This window comes from Salmo salar, chromosome ssa04, assembly GCF_905237065.1.
Source record: "Salmo salar chromosome ssa04, Ssal_v3.1, whole genome shotgun sequence".
NCBI lineage: Eukaryota > Metazoa > Chordata > Actinopteri > Salmoniformes > Salmonidae > Salmo > Salmo salar.
In genome coordinates this window covers 13162202-13178993 of record NC_059445.1, presented here as the reverse complement: position 1 = coordinate 13178993, position 16792 = coordinate 13162202, and the positions used below count along the sequence as shown (strand labels likewise).

Below are 16792 nucleotides of genomic sequence, written 5' to 3'. Positions count from 1 at the left end.
AGAAATGTTCCTGTTTGGAATAATACAATGTGTGTGTGTCTATAAACTGTGAAGGAACTTGTCCTTTGGGGAATAATTGTCAGATAATGATGATCGATTTGATCCTAGTCTGTCAACAGACTGACCATGACTGTCTCCATTCACAACATTAGAATTGTGATAGCTCACTTCTCTAGTCATATGACTATCATACCATAGACTGTATCCCATTCCCATTATCACATCAGTGATCATTCCCTTAACCATGGTGTCGAGGTCACAAATGGACGGTAATGATACGTGGTCATTATCATTAAGCAGCATAATCATGCTCAAGCGGTGCTTCCATTTCGTTACCAGATACTACATACCACACCAGTGTAATCCGTGTTACCGTTCTTCTGCAGAGATACTATCAGAACATTCTACAGCTAAGAATACCAGTTGGCACTCGCCCTAAACCGTTTCCCAATCCCACCTATAAATCCTGCAGCTCTTCGCCAGTGTTCTACGTATCTAGGTCACGGTTCTGACTTCTGATTCGCTCAAAACAGGCTATGTTTAGATGTCTGCATGGGTCACTGGCTGGCCCTTACACTGTACAGGAGACAGGAGTTTACCTTTAATACAGCAGAAGTGTCTGGGCCACGGGACGGACAGACAGACAGACAGACAGACAGACAGACAGACAGACAGACAGACAGACAGACAGACAGACAGACAGACAGACAGACAGACAGACAGACAGACAGACAGACAGACAGACATTCGCTGACTCAGGCAGTGGAGAGGCAGAGAGGCAGGGGATGCATTGGCTTCAGCTCAGAGTCCTTCACGGACTCCTCAGTCCTTACAGTGTACAATATGAGTCCATATAAGGTCAAGCCAGTCCCATGCCCATCACAGACTGTACTGGCCTAACTCTGGTCTTAACTCACCTCCATGATGATCTAGTTCAATCTGGATGATGGAAAGGGAAGGGAATCTCGTCACAGTTCCAAATAGCACCCTATTCCCTATGTAGTGCACTCATTTTGATGTAAACTGTTTTGGTCAAATTGCTCTGGTCAAAAGTAGTGCACTATATATGGAATAGGGTGCCATTTGGGGCATGGCCTGTGTTTTGTTTAAAAGTGACTTGTGGTTGTCAGAGATGACAGAGAGTGTATATTATAAACGTTTTGGATGAATAGGAATATTTGTCATGGCTTGGTGCCAGACGATGCATTAAGAGAGTGTGGGCCTGGCTGGGTAAAAGTCAATGAAGAAGCAGGACTTGGATTGGCGAGAAAAATGACTCGATATGATTGGTTCAAGTCCCCGTGCCAAAGGTACAGAAAAGTGTTAAACTGAGGGAGGGGATAAAGAAGTGAGGGATGGATGGATGGATGGGCATGACAAAAAGATGAATAGATGGGTAGAGGAATTGGCCAATAGATGCATCCTCATCGGAATGATAGAATGATAGATACAACAGAAAGGGGAAAAAATGTGGACCGGACACACAGATCTATTTTATTCCCCCCCAGAGAGGTGGACGGGGATCTGAATGTTCCCGCTCTCTGTGTGTTGTGTGTGTGTGTTGTTGGAATGGCCACAGATGATGCATCATGGGTGCCAGGAAACCCAGTGTGGTTTGGCTGACATTTTACTGCCCTGGCAGGTAAAGTCACCCATTAGCAGATTGCAATGTTCAACGCGACCGCATGTGACAGATTTGCCACATGAGGGACTTTTCTGCTGCGTGACTGCCATGGCAACGATAAAGCAGATTACAATATTCTGGATTGTGATGAATTCTATTGTGAATATTCAGTTTAGGGTTAGGGTTGGTCAATATTCACTGTTAAGCCTCAAGCCGATGTCAGTCTTTCCTCTCTTTGTCAGGCTGAAATTCTTTGATATTGTTTACCTGGTTATTGATGATATGTCTTACATTGGAGAAATGAAGGGAAATATGCGAAGAGGTCACTATCATAGACTCCAATAGAGACGCGTTAGTGATAGCGGTCACTAGTCTGAGATTAGGGTCAGTCTGTTTTGTTGTGTGGTAGAAAATGACAGTGGATCAACTGAGTAACTCTATGGTCGTATAATACCCAGGAACAAGCCTGTGTCTGGGCGGTCTTGGCAGAGTGAAGGGCTGACGTCTCCATCTGATCCCACTTCACCTCTCCCCACACACACACACACACACACTCGCATGCACGCAAGGGAGAGTACACACACACACACAAATACACACACACACCTCTGAACTTCACCTCACCAGACATGCAACAGCTGTGAGTGCTCTCAGAGCTCCTGATGCCCTCCTGCTGTGTACACACACACACACACACACACACACACGACATAGACGCACGCCTTACTCAAGACCAGTAGGTATGTCCCTGTATCCACCTCTGACCCCTGACCCCAATATGAATCCTGACTGGCATCATCATGTTTTCACTGCATTTTCATTGTAATGTTTTACTTAACCTTTTATTTAACTAGGCAAGTCAGTTTAGAACAAATTCTTATTTACAATTGTATTTTATTTATTTATTTTATTTCACCTTTATTTAACCAGGTAGGCAAGTTGAGAACAAGTTCTCATTTACAATTGCGACCTGGCCAAGATAAAGCAAGCCGTTTGACACATACAACAACACAGAGTTACACATGGAGTAAAACAAACATACAGTCAATAATACAGTTTTAGAGATTTTTGTAGTTCGTTCCAGTCATTGGCAGCAGAGAACTGGAAGGAGAGGCGGCCGAAGGAGGAATTGGTTTTAGGGGTGACCAGAGAGATATACCTGCTGGAGCGCGAGCTACAGGTGGGTGCTGCTATGGTGACCAGCGAGCTGAGATAAGGGGGAACTTTATCTAGCAGGGTCTTGTAGATGACCTGGAGCCAGTGGGTTTGGCGACGAGTATGCCAACGAGAGCGTACAGTTCGCAGTGGTGGGTAAAAAACGGATGGCACTGTGATAGACTGCATCCAATTTGCTGAGTAGAGTGTTGGAGGCTATTTTGTAAATGACATTGCTGAAGTCAAGTATCAGCAGGATAGTCAGTTTTAGAGGGTATGTTTGGCAGCATGAATGATGCTTTGTTGCGAAATAGGAAGCCAATTCTAGATTTAACTTTGGATTGGAGATGTTTGATGTGAGTCTGGAAGGAGAGTTTACAGTCTAACCAGACACCTAGGTATTTGTAGTTGTCCACATATTCTAAGTCAGAACCAAACAATGACGGCCTACCCCGGCCAAACCATAACCCGATGCTGGGCCAATTGTGCGCCGCCCGATGGGACTCCAATCATGGCTGGTCTGTAGTGAAGCCTCTAGCACTGAGATGCAGTGCCTTAGATCGCTGCGCCACTCGGCTAAGGTATTGATGCTAAGGTATTACCAGCATCGTGGTCTTCGTGGAGCATTGCTTTAAAGTACAGTACTCTCAAAATGCCTTCCAATCTTTTAATTGTTGATAATGTTGTTTCTAGATGTTTGTGGTTTCCTTCTAGGTGTACAGCTGTTCAACCAAAGCACAACACAGTCTCTCCCCTCTCTAATAATGTCTACAATAGAACACAATTACCTCAGTCAGCACTCACTCTTATCCAGAGCAATTAACAGGAGCAATTAGGGTTAAGTGCCTTGCTCAATGGCACATTGACAGATTTCCCCCCTAGTTGGCTCGAGGATTCAAACCAGCGACCTTTCGGTTACAATGGAAAATGACCTGCCGCCATGAATTGAACAGAACAGCTTTATTTTCCCCAGAGTGAACTAGTTTTTAAATGGGTCTTCCTGTGTGTTTCCCTCCAGAGTCCAGTGAGGATGGTTTCTGCTCAGACCTGAGGGTCTTACTCCACCAGTTGCCAGACGTCCACTACAGCCTCCTACAGTACCTCTGTCTCTTCCTCACCCAAGTGGATCAGCGCCACAGGGAGAACCGCATGACCGCTCTCAATCTGGCAACTGTCTTCGGCCCCAATGTCTTCCAGTAAGTTTTGCAGCCAGTCTCTGGGATTGGTGTTAGTGGGTCAGTGAGTTAGTGGTATAGCACACTTAGGTTGCCATGTTGGTCCAATGTCTTCCAGTGTGTTTTATTACATGTTCATGGGATTTTGGGATGGGGTTTTAGTGGGGCATGGGTTTAATAAGACAGATGGGTTGCAAGGTGGGTCTAAATGGCAGGTGACTGTCATTATGTCTAAGGCCTTGTTAAAGCCAGTTTATGGTATATGTGTTACGAGTCATGCATGATGTTATGGAGAAAAATGGTTTGAGCGTTAGTGGTATATCCTTTTAAAAAGATACACAGAAACTGTTCAAAATCAAATCAAATGTTATTTGTCACGTACACAGTTTGTACAGCAGGTATAAAAGGTGCAGTGAAATGCTAGCTACCTCAACATTGCAATACTATAATTAAGCAATAAGGCCTGAGGGGGTGTGGTATATGGCCAATATACCACGGCTAAGGGCTGTTCTTAAGCTGGATACAGCCCTTAGTTACCAACGTAATTAGAGCAGTAAAAATGAATGTTTTGTCATACCCGTGGTATGCGGTCTGTTATAAACTGGGTGGTTCGAGCCCTGAATGCTGATTGGCTGACAGCCGTGGTATATCAGATCGTATATTTACTGCTCTAATTACGTTGGTAACCAGTTTATAATAGCAATAATGCACCTCAGGGGTTTGTGGTATATGGCCGATATACCACGGCTAAGGGCTGTGTCCAGGCACTCCGTAATGCGTCGTGCATAAGAACAGCCCTTAGCCGTGGTATATTGGCCATTTAACACACCGCCTCGTGCCTTATTGCTTAAATATACCATGGCTGTCAGCCAATCAGCATTCAGGGCTCGAACCACCCAGTTTATAATCAATAATAATAAAGAGTCAAATAAAAAACGGTATTTTATTTGGTTCTCCCATTAGTTCCTGCCAAGACAGCAGCTACTCTTCCTGGGGTCCACATAGTAAAATCCTGGTATGTACTCAATAGGATATACAGAATAGATAATGTATGTGCTATGTCAAGTATGACTGTATTTACCATATAAAGTGGATAGTGTGCTGGTTGCGCAGTTGATTAAATAGTATATTATAGAACAGCAGTGTTGTGCTTGTGTGTAAGGTTTGGCTGTGTGGAGAGTCTGTGCAAATAGTCTCTAAGGTGTAAATAGTCAGTTCATAGTTTGATTTATGATTGATTCATGTTAAAAATGTCCATATAATAATTGTTCTATAAGACAAAACATGCCTGTCTAAAATAATAAAATATAACAGAACGGGTCCTGAGAACTCCAGCAACCTCCAATGAGTTGTCCTGACTTAGTCCCTCGCGTCTCCACTCCAACAACATTGTTTAATCCCTTTCTATTTACCACCTGCTGTTTTAAAGGGTAGAACGTTCCTTAACAAGCGTATTAAAACCTGCTTGGATGTTGATTTATTCTTGGAGCATATCGTTATCACGCCTGAGAGGACGTGTGTGTGTGTGTGTGTGTGTGTGTGTGTGTGTGTGTGTGTGTGTGTGTGTGTGTGTGTGTGTGTGTGTGTGTGTGTGTGTGTGTGTGTGTGTGTGTGTGTGTGTGTGTGTGTGTGTGACAGAGAGATTAGGCTCTAGTGGCCTGCCTGCCTGTCTATAACAGACTTTGAATAACACATACACACACACATACAGTAGCTATCTCTATGCACTGGGACTTCTTGGCTGACTTGCCTAAATAGTTGGAATCAGGTTGATTGATTGATGTTTGTGTTTCCGTTAACATTGTCCTATTCTAAATCTGTGTTGTCATGTGAAAGAGTAGGTGGGAGAAAGGGAGAGAGCTTAGGCACATGCTGTTGCTTGCTTTCCTGGCTCACCCTCTGTCTCTCAATCATCTCTCTATCTCCCTCCTTCACCTTCTCTGTCTATTTCACACAAGCCCATGCGTGTGTACTCACACACACACACAGTCTTGTACAACTAACCTTGTGGGCACACATTATTCAGTCCCATTCTTAATTCAAAAACCTTAACCCTAAACCTAGCTCCTAACCCTGAACCTAATTCTAACCCTAAGACAAATTCTAACCTTAACCCTAAACCCCCTAAAAATAGCATTTGACCTTGTTTGGACCAACAAAATGTCCCCATTTGGTCAAATTTTTGTGGGGGACTTCTGGTCCCCACAAGAATAGTTAAACACGTCCACACACACACACACACACACACTCCATCTCTAACCAACATGGAGGGCTGTAGGCTTAACATGCCATTAATGTTGTGGTGATAGAAACCTCACCACGTTCACTCAGAGAGAGCTCATACATTTCTCCTTTACTGTTCACATTCTCTTCCACTTCTACCGGCATCCCTTTGAGTGGTACTGGCACTACTTGAGAGGAACTAAAAGGAAACTCATCCCTGCTTGTAAATTTCACTGACAGGGTTTCAGAAGTGCTTGGTGAATATTATTTGAAGTCAGACTTTCTCACACAAAAGTTAACCAAAAAAGTATATAGTAACAATATTGTTGGGTCATTCCGATTTCCATTAGTCGGTGGTAAGACTTTAAGTGGTCTGATATGTACTCACACACCTTAAAGACTACTGTCCTCTCTGTCCAATCTATCGTCTATCGTTATTAGTGGGCGTTCCCAGTCATCCTTGGCCCATGCCTTCCTGCCCGCTTTGCTTATAAACGGTGTCTGAAGACACACAGACCAAAGTGTTCTGTCTCCTGTTACATTTACATTTTAGTCATTTAGCAGACGCTCTTATCCAGAGCGACTTACAGTAGTGAATGCATACATTTCATTTTATTTCAAACATTTTTTTTTTTTTTTTTTCTGTGCTGGCCCCCCGTGGGAATCGAACCCACAACCCCGGCGTTGCAAACACCAAACTCTACCAACTGAGCTTGCACCGTGATCGAGGGCACTATGTTCCAACTTCTCATACCCCCCTGCCCGCTTTCCTGCCCACCTGATTGGCAGCCATATTTTATAATAACCCCTGGTGTCCGTGCCAGGGAATCCGTCTCTGATGGCACATCGTCTCACTATCACTGGAGGGTCTGTACAGGTCATAGAGTTGGAAAGAGTGCACGCACCCTATCTTTGCCATTATTACGTCCACAATGGTGCTGTCCGCTAAAATAGGTTTTGTGGCAACTGTGCCCTCTATCGAACTCCTTGGTACAGTAACAGGACCAGGTAGTGACCAGAGGAGGCTGGTGGGAGGAGCTATAGGATGACGGGCTCATTGTAATGGCTGGAATGGAATAAATGGAACGGAGGTTTCAATATGTTTGATGTGTTTGATTCTATTCCATTGATTATATTCCAGGTGTTACAATGAACCAGTCCTCCTATAGCTCCTCCCACCAGCCTCCTGTGGAAGTGACATACCTCAGCTGGGGCCTTATACTGTACACCATGTCCTCAGTTTGTTCCCTCCATCAACCAATCAGAGAGGGGTATAATTAGGCCCAGAGCCCAGGCCATGTCGGCATGTCAAACAGCTGTTCAGGAACAACTCAGTGACATGATCTGGTATCAAGGGCTACTGGATTGTCCTGACTTGGCCTGACATGGTACTGGAATGTGCCCTACTCCAGAGGAGGCTGGTGGGAGGAGCTATAGCAGGACGGGCTCATTTTAATGGCTGGAATGGAATTAATGGAACGGAGTAAAACATGTGGTTTCCATATGTTTGATGTGAAACCATTCCACCCGATTCCGCTCCAGCCATTACCACGAGCACTTCCTCCCCAATTAAGGTGGCACCAACCTCCTGTGCCCTACTCATTGAGATCCACTATAATATTACTGTCTTCTATTTAATGATGTGGCATCGTGTTTTGCCGCCATAAGAGCCCCATAAGGTCTGTAGATAAGCACATTGTCGATGGACTGTTGTGTTATTGTGCTATGATGTGAAAGCTGTTGTGGTGCTTGTGTTTTCCTTGAACCATGTTTTCCTTGTTGACCTTGTTTTGTGTCAAACGGCACCTGCAGAAATTATCTATTGTAGCTTTCGATGCCCTTTGTCATGGCAGGGAAGGTGTTGTATTGGAGCAAATAGGGAGTGGAGCTTGAATGATAAGTACCCTGTGACCCTATGTCTGTCAGTCAAACACCTACAGTGGCTTGCAAAAGTATTCACCCCCCTTGGCATTTTTTTATTTTGTTGCCTTACAACCTGGAATTAAAATAGATTTTTGGTTTCTTGTGGTGCCATATTCTTTCCATTTGTATCATTTGATTTACACAACATGCCTACCACTTTGAAGATGCAAAATATTTTTTATTGTGAAACCAAAAGAATCTAGACAAAAAAACAGAACTTGAGCGTTCATAACTATTCACCCCCCCCCAAAGTCAATACTTTGTAGAGCCACCTTTTGCAGCAATTACAGCTGCAAGTCTCTTGGGGTATGTCTCTATACGCTTGGCACATCTAGCCACTGGGATTTTTGCCCATTCTTCAAGGCAAAACTGCTCCAGGTCCTTCAAGTTGGATGGGTTCCGCTGGTGTACAGCAATCTTTAAGTCATACCACAGATTCTCAATTGGATTGAGGTCTGGGCTTTGACTAGGCCATTCCAAGACATTTAAATGTTTCCCCTTAAACCACTTGAGTGTTGCTTTAGCAGTATGCTTAGGGTCATTGTCCTGCTGGAAGGTGAACCTCCGTCCCAGTCTCAAATCTCTGGAATACTGAAACGGGTTTCCCTCAAGGATTTCCCTGTATTTAGCGCCACCCATCATTCTTTCAATTCTGACCAGTTTCCCAGTCCCTGCCGGTGAAAAACATGGTGGTGTTCTCAGGGTGATGGGAGGTATTGGGTTTGCGCCAGACATAGCGCTTTCTTTGATGGCCAAAAATCTCAATTTTAGTCTCATCTGACCAGAGTACCATCTTCCATGTTTGGGGAGTCTCCCACATGCCTTTTTTTGCAAACACCAAACGTGTTTGCTTATTTTTTTCTTTAAGCAATGCCTTTTTTTCTGGCCACTCTTCCGTAAAGCCCAGCTCTGTGGAGTGTACGGCTTAAAGTGGTCCTATGGATAGAAAGTCCGATCTCCGCGGTGGAGCTTTGCAGCTCCTTCAGGGTTATCTTTGGTCTCTTTGTTGCCTCTGATTAATACCCTCCTTGCCTGGGCTGTGGGTTTTGGTGGGCGGCCCTTACTTGGCAGGTTTGTTGTGGTGCTCTTTTTTTATATTGGATTTAATGGTGCTCTGTGGGATGTTCAAAGTTTCTGATATATTTTTATAACACATCCCTGATCTGTACTTCTCCACAACTTTGTCCCTGACATGTTTGGAGAGCTCCTTGGTCTGAAAGACTCTGGGGCCTTTCAGAACAGGACGTATATATACTGAGATCATGTGACAGATTGTGCGACACTTAGATTGCACACAGGTGGACTTTATTTAACTAATTATGTGACTTCTGAGGGTAATTGGTTGCACCATATCTTATTTAGGGGCTGCATAGCAAAGGGGGTAAAAACATATGCAGGCACCACTTTTCCGTTTTCAATGATTTTTTAATTTTTTTTAAACAAGTTATTTTTTTCATTTCACTTCACAAATTTGACTATTTTGTGTATGTCCATTACATGAAATCCAAATAAAAATCTATTTAAGTTACAGGTTGTAATGCAACAAAATAGGAAAAACGCCAAAGGGGATGAATACTTTTGCAAGGCACTGTAGCTAAACTAAAGATGGTGGATAAATGAAGAAAATTTACTCAGGTCGTTTACCATTGGAAAATAATGGTCAGTTCCGGTCTACTTAACTGGGCGTCTCTCCCATAGAAACCAATGCAATAGCAGCTGGGTCTAGTCTACTTAGTTCATTGACTTTCATTGAGCCAGATAAAAACAGTGAGTGGGGTGTCTCACTTCCTCTTCTGTCTCTGGCTAAACTACCACGCCAAGAGGTCCAAACCTTTTGTCAATGTTGCTACAATATTGTACTTATGATAGTGACAATTTGTATCATTATATGCCATCTCTAATCTTCTCTGACTCTGTCACCAGTGTGTCCTCTGGGTTCGATGGGATCCAGGAGCAGAACATCTGTAATAAGATCATGGCAAAGCTGATCCAGAACTACAGCAGCATATTCAACAACAACTACCAAGATGACGACCATAAAGAAGAGCACTGTGTCTTCAATAGAGATGGAGACAGAGGAGAACACATACAGGAATCTCTACCCTCTAACATCATCATTGTTAAAGTGAGTTACTGGTATTTTACATGTATTTGATAAAAAATGTAATACTGATCTGGGCTGGTTTGGTCTTCCCTATCTATTCCCTATGTGGGCTCTGGTCAAAAGTAGTGCACTATGTAGGTCATAGGGTGCCATTTCGGAATTTATTTGGGGGGTACATTTTGTTTGCCTGCGAGTGATGTTATACCCGTCTTTGAATTGATTTGGCTTGACGCAATCTCAGTCACGACTCTTCCAAGGGAACATCTTTGTTTTGATGTTCTGTTCTTGCTATCGGTCCATATTTAATGAGTCTAGACTACCCTTTGATGTGTCTCAAGAGCTTGAGGAGAAGAGAGAGCTGAGGAGAAGAAAATAATATATAATGGGAATACACATACAGGCACAAGAAGATACATCAAGCTGTAAAATATATTTATTTACCTGCTTTAAGAATCCATTATTTTTGGTCGAATTTTAACAAGAATGTTGTAATTATTTCCCAATTGTCATTCCTGACTTGGGCCTGTGCCCTTAGTGTCAGAAAGGGCCAATATTGGTCAGTGTAGAAAAGGCCGCTGGTGAGTTTGACCTGTTACAGTATACCCATAATGCTGTTTTTAACTACAGTACCAGTCAAAAGTTTGGACACACCTACTCATTCAAGGGTTTTTCTTTATTTTTACTATTTTCTACATTGTTAACTAATAGTGAAGACATGAAAACTATGAATAACACATATGAATCATGTAGTAACCAAAAAAGTGTTAAACAAATCAAAATATATTTTAGATTCTTCAAAGTAGCCATCCTTTGCCTTGATGACAGCTTTGCACACTCTTGGCATTCTCTCAACCAGCTGCATCTGGAATGCTTTTCCAACAGTCTTGAAGGAGTTCCCACATATGCTGAACACTTTTTTTCTTCACATATGCTGAGCATTTGTTTTCCTTCACTCTGCAGTCCCACTCATCCCAAACCATCTCAATTGGGTTGAGGTCTGTTGATTGTGGAGGCCAGGTCAAACCAGATGGGATGGCCTATCACTGCAGAATGCTGTGGTAGCCATGCTGGTTAAGTTTGCCTTGAATTCTAAATAAATCATAGACAGTGTCACCAGCAGAGCACCCCCACACCATCACACCTCCTCCATTCTTCACGGTGAGAACCACACATGTGGAGATCCCCCGTTCACCTACTCTGTGTCTCACAAAGACACGGCGGTTGGAACCAAAAATCTCAAATTTGGACTCGTCAGACCAAAGGACAGATTTCCAGTGGTCTAATGTCCCTTGCTCTAATGTCCCTTGCTCGTGTTTCTTGGCCCAAGCAAGTCTCTCTTTCTTATTGGTGTCCTTTAGTAGTGTTTTTTGCAGCAATTTGACCATGAAGGCCTGATTCACACAGTCTCCTCTGAACAGTTGATGTTGAGATGTGACTGTTACTTGAACTCTGTGAAGCATTTTTTTGGGCTGCAATCTGAGGTGCTGTTAACTTTAATGAACTTACCCTCAACAGCAGAGGTAATTCTGGGTCTTCCTTTCCTGTGGCGGTCCTCATGAGAGCCAGTTTCATAGCGCTTGATGGTTTTTGCGACTGCACTTGAAGAAACTTTCAAAGTTCTTGAAATCTTCCGGATTGACTGACCTTCATGTCTTAATGTAATGATGACCACTGCGCCACTTGTTTCTCTTTACTTATTTGAGCTGTTCTTGCCATAATATGGACTTGGTCTTTTACCAAATAGGGCTATCTTCTGCATACCACCCCTACCTTGTCACAACACAACTGACTGGCTCAAACGCATTAAGAAGGAAATAAATTCCACAAATTAACTTTTAACAAGGCACACCTATTAATTGAAATGCATTCCAGGTGACTACCTTATGAAGCTGGTTGAGAGAATGCAACGCTGTTATCAAGACAAAGGGTGGCTACTTTGAAGATTCTCAAATCTAGTATATTTTGATTTGTTTAACACTTTTTTTTAGTTACTATGTGATTCCATATGTGTTATTTCATCGTTTTACATTTTACATTTACATTTTAGTCATTTTAGCAGACGCTCTTATCCAGAGCGACTTACAGTAGTGAATGCATACATTTCATACATTTTATACAGTTTCATACAGTTTTGATGTCTTCACTATTATTCTACAATGTAGAAAATAGTAAAAATAAAGAAAAACCCTTGAATGAGTAGGTGTGTCCAAACTTTTGACTGGTACCGTACAAGGGTCTGGTTAATTGACTAACACTGTTACCCCAGGCATACTGTACATGACTTCATAAATGCTTTATTTTAAGAGTATGTGTCAAACATACCTAAATTCCATGAAGTAGCACTTTATCATGAGTTCCATTTTGAGTTTCTCAATCACTTTCTACATAAAGGACAAAGTGGTCATTTTGTCAGTCAGCCCTCAAAGGAAGTGCTGAGTGTATTTATCATTGCATGTTGTGTGTGCGTGTGGTGGCCTCACGTGAAGATATATCTAGTTCTGTCCAGTGCTGTAAATGTCTGTAGCAGCCAGGGGCCTCGGGGGGCCTTAGGGGCCTCACAACACCCGAGACCCCAGTTGGCTGCTGACCTGTGGGATATCCCTCCGCCTGACCAGCTCCTATTGGGATCTCCTTACCTCCCGGTGCTACACCTCCTGAGACTGATTTTTGACCATTGACCTCCCACATGCCCCTCATTGCTTGTCTCCGCACGTAGCCATGGATACAGGTGCTCCTGTCCTCTTACTGTAAGAAAGAGTGGGGCGTGAGTTGACCATGGGGGTGTTTGGGTGGAGGGGTTGGGGTTAGAGGTTAGGGTCAGGCAGCACAGCACATTTGACCTGTCTCATCTGTTCTGGACACTGTTGTGAGGGAGGTTGAACACACTGTTGTGAGGGAGGTAGAGCACACTGTTGTGAGGGAGGTTGAGCACACTGTTGTGAGGGAGGTTGAGCACACTGTTGTGAGGGAGGTTGAGCACACTGTTGTGAGGGAGGTTGAGCACACTGTTGTGAGGGAGGTTGAGCACACTGTTGTGAGGGAGATCGAGCACACTGTTGTGAGGGAGGTTGAGCACACTGTTGTGAGGGAGGTTGAGCACACTGTTGTGAGGGAGGTAGAGCACACTGTTGTGAGGGAGGTAGAGCACACTGTTGTGAGGGAGGTAGAGCACACTGTTGTGAGGGAGGTTGAGCACACTGTTGTGAGGGAGGTTGAGCACACTGTTGTGAGGGAGGTAGAGCACACTGTTGTGAGGGAGGTTGAGCACACTGTTGTGAGGGAGGTTGAGCGCACTGTTGTGAGGGAGGTTGAGCACACTGTTGTGAGGGAGGTAGAACACACTGTTGTGTGGGAGTTAGAACACACTGTTGTGTGGGAGGTAGAACACACTGTTGTGTGGGAGGTAGAACATACACTGCTATGAGACTTGTTAATCACCCTGGGAACTCACCACTGCAAAATCATTGGGAATTTAAGTCAGAAGGCATTTTTACATTGTCAAATGATTTTCACGCTCCAATTCCTACCCTTGACCCCAACAGAAATGTTAATCTAAAGTCTGTTCTGGAATGTATAGCTGGCATGATATTTCACACCATTAGATGAGGCAATGGTGTACCTTCAATAACAAAAGGAATAAAAGCCTACAGTAACTCATGCTGCTTCACTGGACCTGCCGCTCTATAGTGGTCAATAGGTGGATTGTGTGTGAAACTGTTGTTGTCTTTTTCCTAGGAGGCCAAGGAGACCCCGGTGAATAGGACAGATACTGAGTCACCGAAAACACCCGGAACCACACCAAGCACTGCCACACACACTCAAAAGACACCTATTCCAGTTCCCAGAAAGAAAAAGGTGTGTGTGTTTTGTGTGTGTTGTGTGTGTGTTTTGTGTGCCCCTGCCATGGAATACAATGCTTAGGTATCTGTACGAGGGGTACGTGTTGCCTGCCTAGTGCATACTTGTTTTAGTTTGCATGTGTGCACCTACCATGGAATGCAATGTTTAGGGCACAGGAGGTTGGTGGCACATTAATTTGGGAGGATGGGCTGGTGGTAATGGCTGGAGCAAAATCAGTGGAATGGTTTGATGCCATTCCATTGGCTCCGTTCCAGCCATTATTATGAGCCGTTCTCCCCTCAGCAGCCTCCACTGGTTTAGGTATGTTTGTGTCAGGATGAGAATGCAGGCTGTCTCCCTATGCCCAATGTACACATGTAGGATTCTCAGTGTTAACCTGCACGAACTACGACTCTTAGGGGAATTCTACACTGTTGGGAAATTCTAACAGAGTACTTTTAACTAAGAAATCCCCAACATGGTACTTTTAATACCAACAATGTGGTCACGTGAAGTAGTTAGACATGGTTTTGAAACGTAAAATGAAACATATTTCGTCACACCTATACATGCATGTGCAAGTCCCTGCATCATATTTTCATAGTGATAGTTTCAGCTGTGATACATGCTACTCCAGGTCAACACGTGTGAGGACACTACAGATATGGTATCCAATGTAGTATGTGTTGAAATGACTGATACACAGTGATCCCTCATAGCTGTTTATTGCAGCAATCATCCTATATTCACAAAGTCATATTGCATTTGAGCTATTGGGCTAATCCCAACCCATAGTTATATTGTTAGTAGCCCATGTATTAATATGCCCCGTCAGTCACATGCACTATGATATGCCTTGATGCATAAACGGTCATAAGTTATTGACAGAAAAATACATCATGTTCTATGAATTATGTGATATGTACTTTGTCATTCCTCCTCTATGTTTCCAGAATGCTTCCAACAGTCCACCAGATGACACGAAGTCCTCAAAAGAACTATCCAATGAAAATCCAATCATAACTCCAAGGAAAAAGAAGGTACAGTGAATACATCCAAGTATTGACTTGTTCTCTCTGAATAACATTAACAATGTTTATTTGATTGCCTTAATAAGATTGCATCCTAAAATAGACATCCAATCCTGATAATTGCACCGTAACCATGGCAATACAGACATGTGTTATCGATTATATCTGATATATGGTGGGTTAGCTCTGGTTCAGAGTAGGATTGCTGATCTAGGATCAGATCTCCATCTGTCCATATAGTCTTATTCATTATGAGCCTCCTACTCTAAGAGGCTTTGTGGATACGGGCCCTGATGCCACAAACTACCTAATGTTGTCAATGTTGTGGCTGTATTTGCATCTCCCCTAAACACACACACACACACACTCTCACACAAACACACACACACACACGCGCCTGTGCGCGCGCTCAGAAATAACAATTGATTTTCTGGTGCATTTAGAAAGTTCAACTTAGATATGTGTTTTTGGTTGTTGAGCCAATTAGACCACGCCCATTTCAAGTTTATCTTTAAAAAACAAATCCAACGTTATTTCAGAATATTTAGGAAAGTTAGCTGGCTAACTCATTGATCCTGTTTTGTATTATACCCATCAAGGGTCAGTCGTGGGCAAGGCATTTTAGTGGGCCCCCTCCTGACGGTGGAAAGAAAAACAAACATTTTAAAGTACATTTCCTACTCATTTTGCCATGGGGTGTAGAGAAAATGTTGCAGTTTTAAAGCAAGTGTTCTGCAGTTCTAATCATTTTGCCATGACTTGTGATGTGAGTGAGAGTGACAAACAAAATCAACGGGGGCTCTGCGTGCCCGGTCGGTATTCGGCCACGATTACTACAAGTTTAGATACCTGACTAGACTAACTGACTAGACTAACTTAACAATCTAAAAATTGTTAGCTGATTGACTGTCAGTGACTGACAAAACAAGAGAAAAACTCCTGATCCACAACCAAATTTCAAACTTGCACCTCGTGTATTCTAACTCTCAACAGTAAGTTGAGACCCCGACTCATTTTTGTAAAGGTCGGGCCCCTAAGCGAACGCTTATGCCTGGAGCCGGCCCTGGTCGTGGGCTTCTGATAGTGATGGCTCTGATCAAGCCCCTCGCTCACATGACTTGATTTGATCAGGTAAATCAGTGAGAGGAAGCCAGACGAGCCACAACACAACAACAATCAAGGTAATTCACAATGACACACAGGAGCTACGCAGGCTAAATGCCCTTCCTGCCCTTCCTGTGGCATTATGATGCAGACAGCCGAATAGCCTTCACCAACCGACTTCCGTTCTTAGATATTTCATAAAGTTGTAACCCTTGACTTAGAATTTGAATTTTATTCCATTCTATTATTGTGACTCATAGACCTACATACACTATCTGAATGTATTGTTTGTCTACGGCTATAAAGGAATTAGCAGAGTTAGCCGATAGGATATTCTTTAATATCCGAACAGAAGCCAGAGAAGAGATTGAGAAATGCTGATTGAGCTAACAATGGGATTAGCGTAGCATGGTGTGACAAAAAATAAGACAAGTTATCGCTGATGAGGGACGTTTTTTGTTGGCGTATCCCTGGCAGAGTCCCCAGGACCCATGTTGCTCAGTTGGTAGAGCGTGGCACTTGCAACGCCAGGTTAGTGGGTTCGATTCTCACGGGGGACCAGTATGAAAAAGGATGAAAATGTATGCACGCACTACTGTAAGATGCTCTGGAT

At 43.4% G+C, this 16792-nt stretch overlaps 1 protein-coding gene across 5 annotated transcripts in view; it reads left to right on the top strand.

The window, feature by feature from the left end:
- LOC106610290 (protein FAM13A) overlaps window positions 1-16792 on the top strand; it is an 83775-nt gene that overhangs the window by 12596 nt on the left and 54387 nt on the right. For all 5 annotated transcript variants that reach the window (XM_045716529.1, XM_045716532.1, XM_045716530.1 and 2 more), the window contains exons 4-7: window positions 3798-3975; window positions 10024-10225; window positions 13940-14059; window positions 14998-15084. In XM_045716529.1, coding sequence (XP_045572485.1) covers window positions 3798-3975; window positions 10024-10225; window positions 13940-14059; window positions 14998-15084 — 587 coding nt within the window. The remainder of the gene's footprint in view (window positions 1-3797; window positions 3976-10023; window positions 10226-13939; window positions 14060-14997; window positions 15085-16792) is intronic.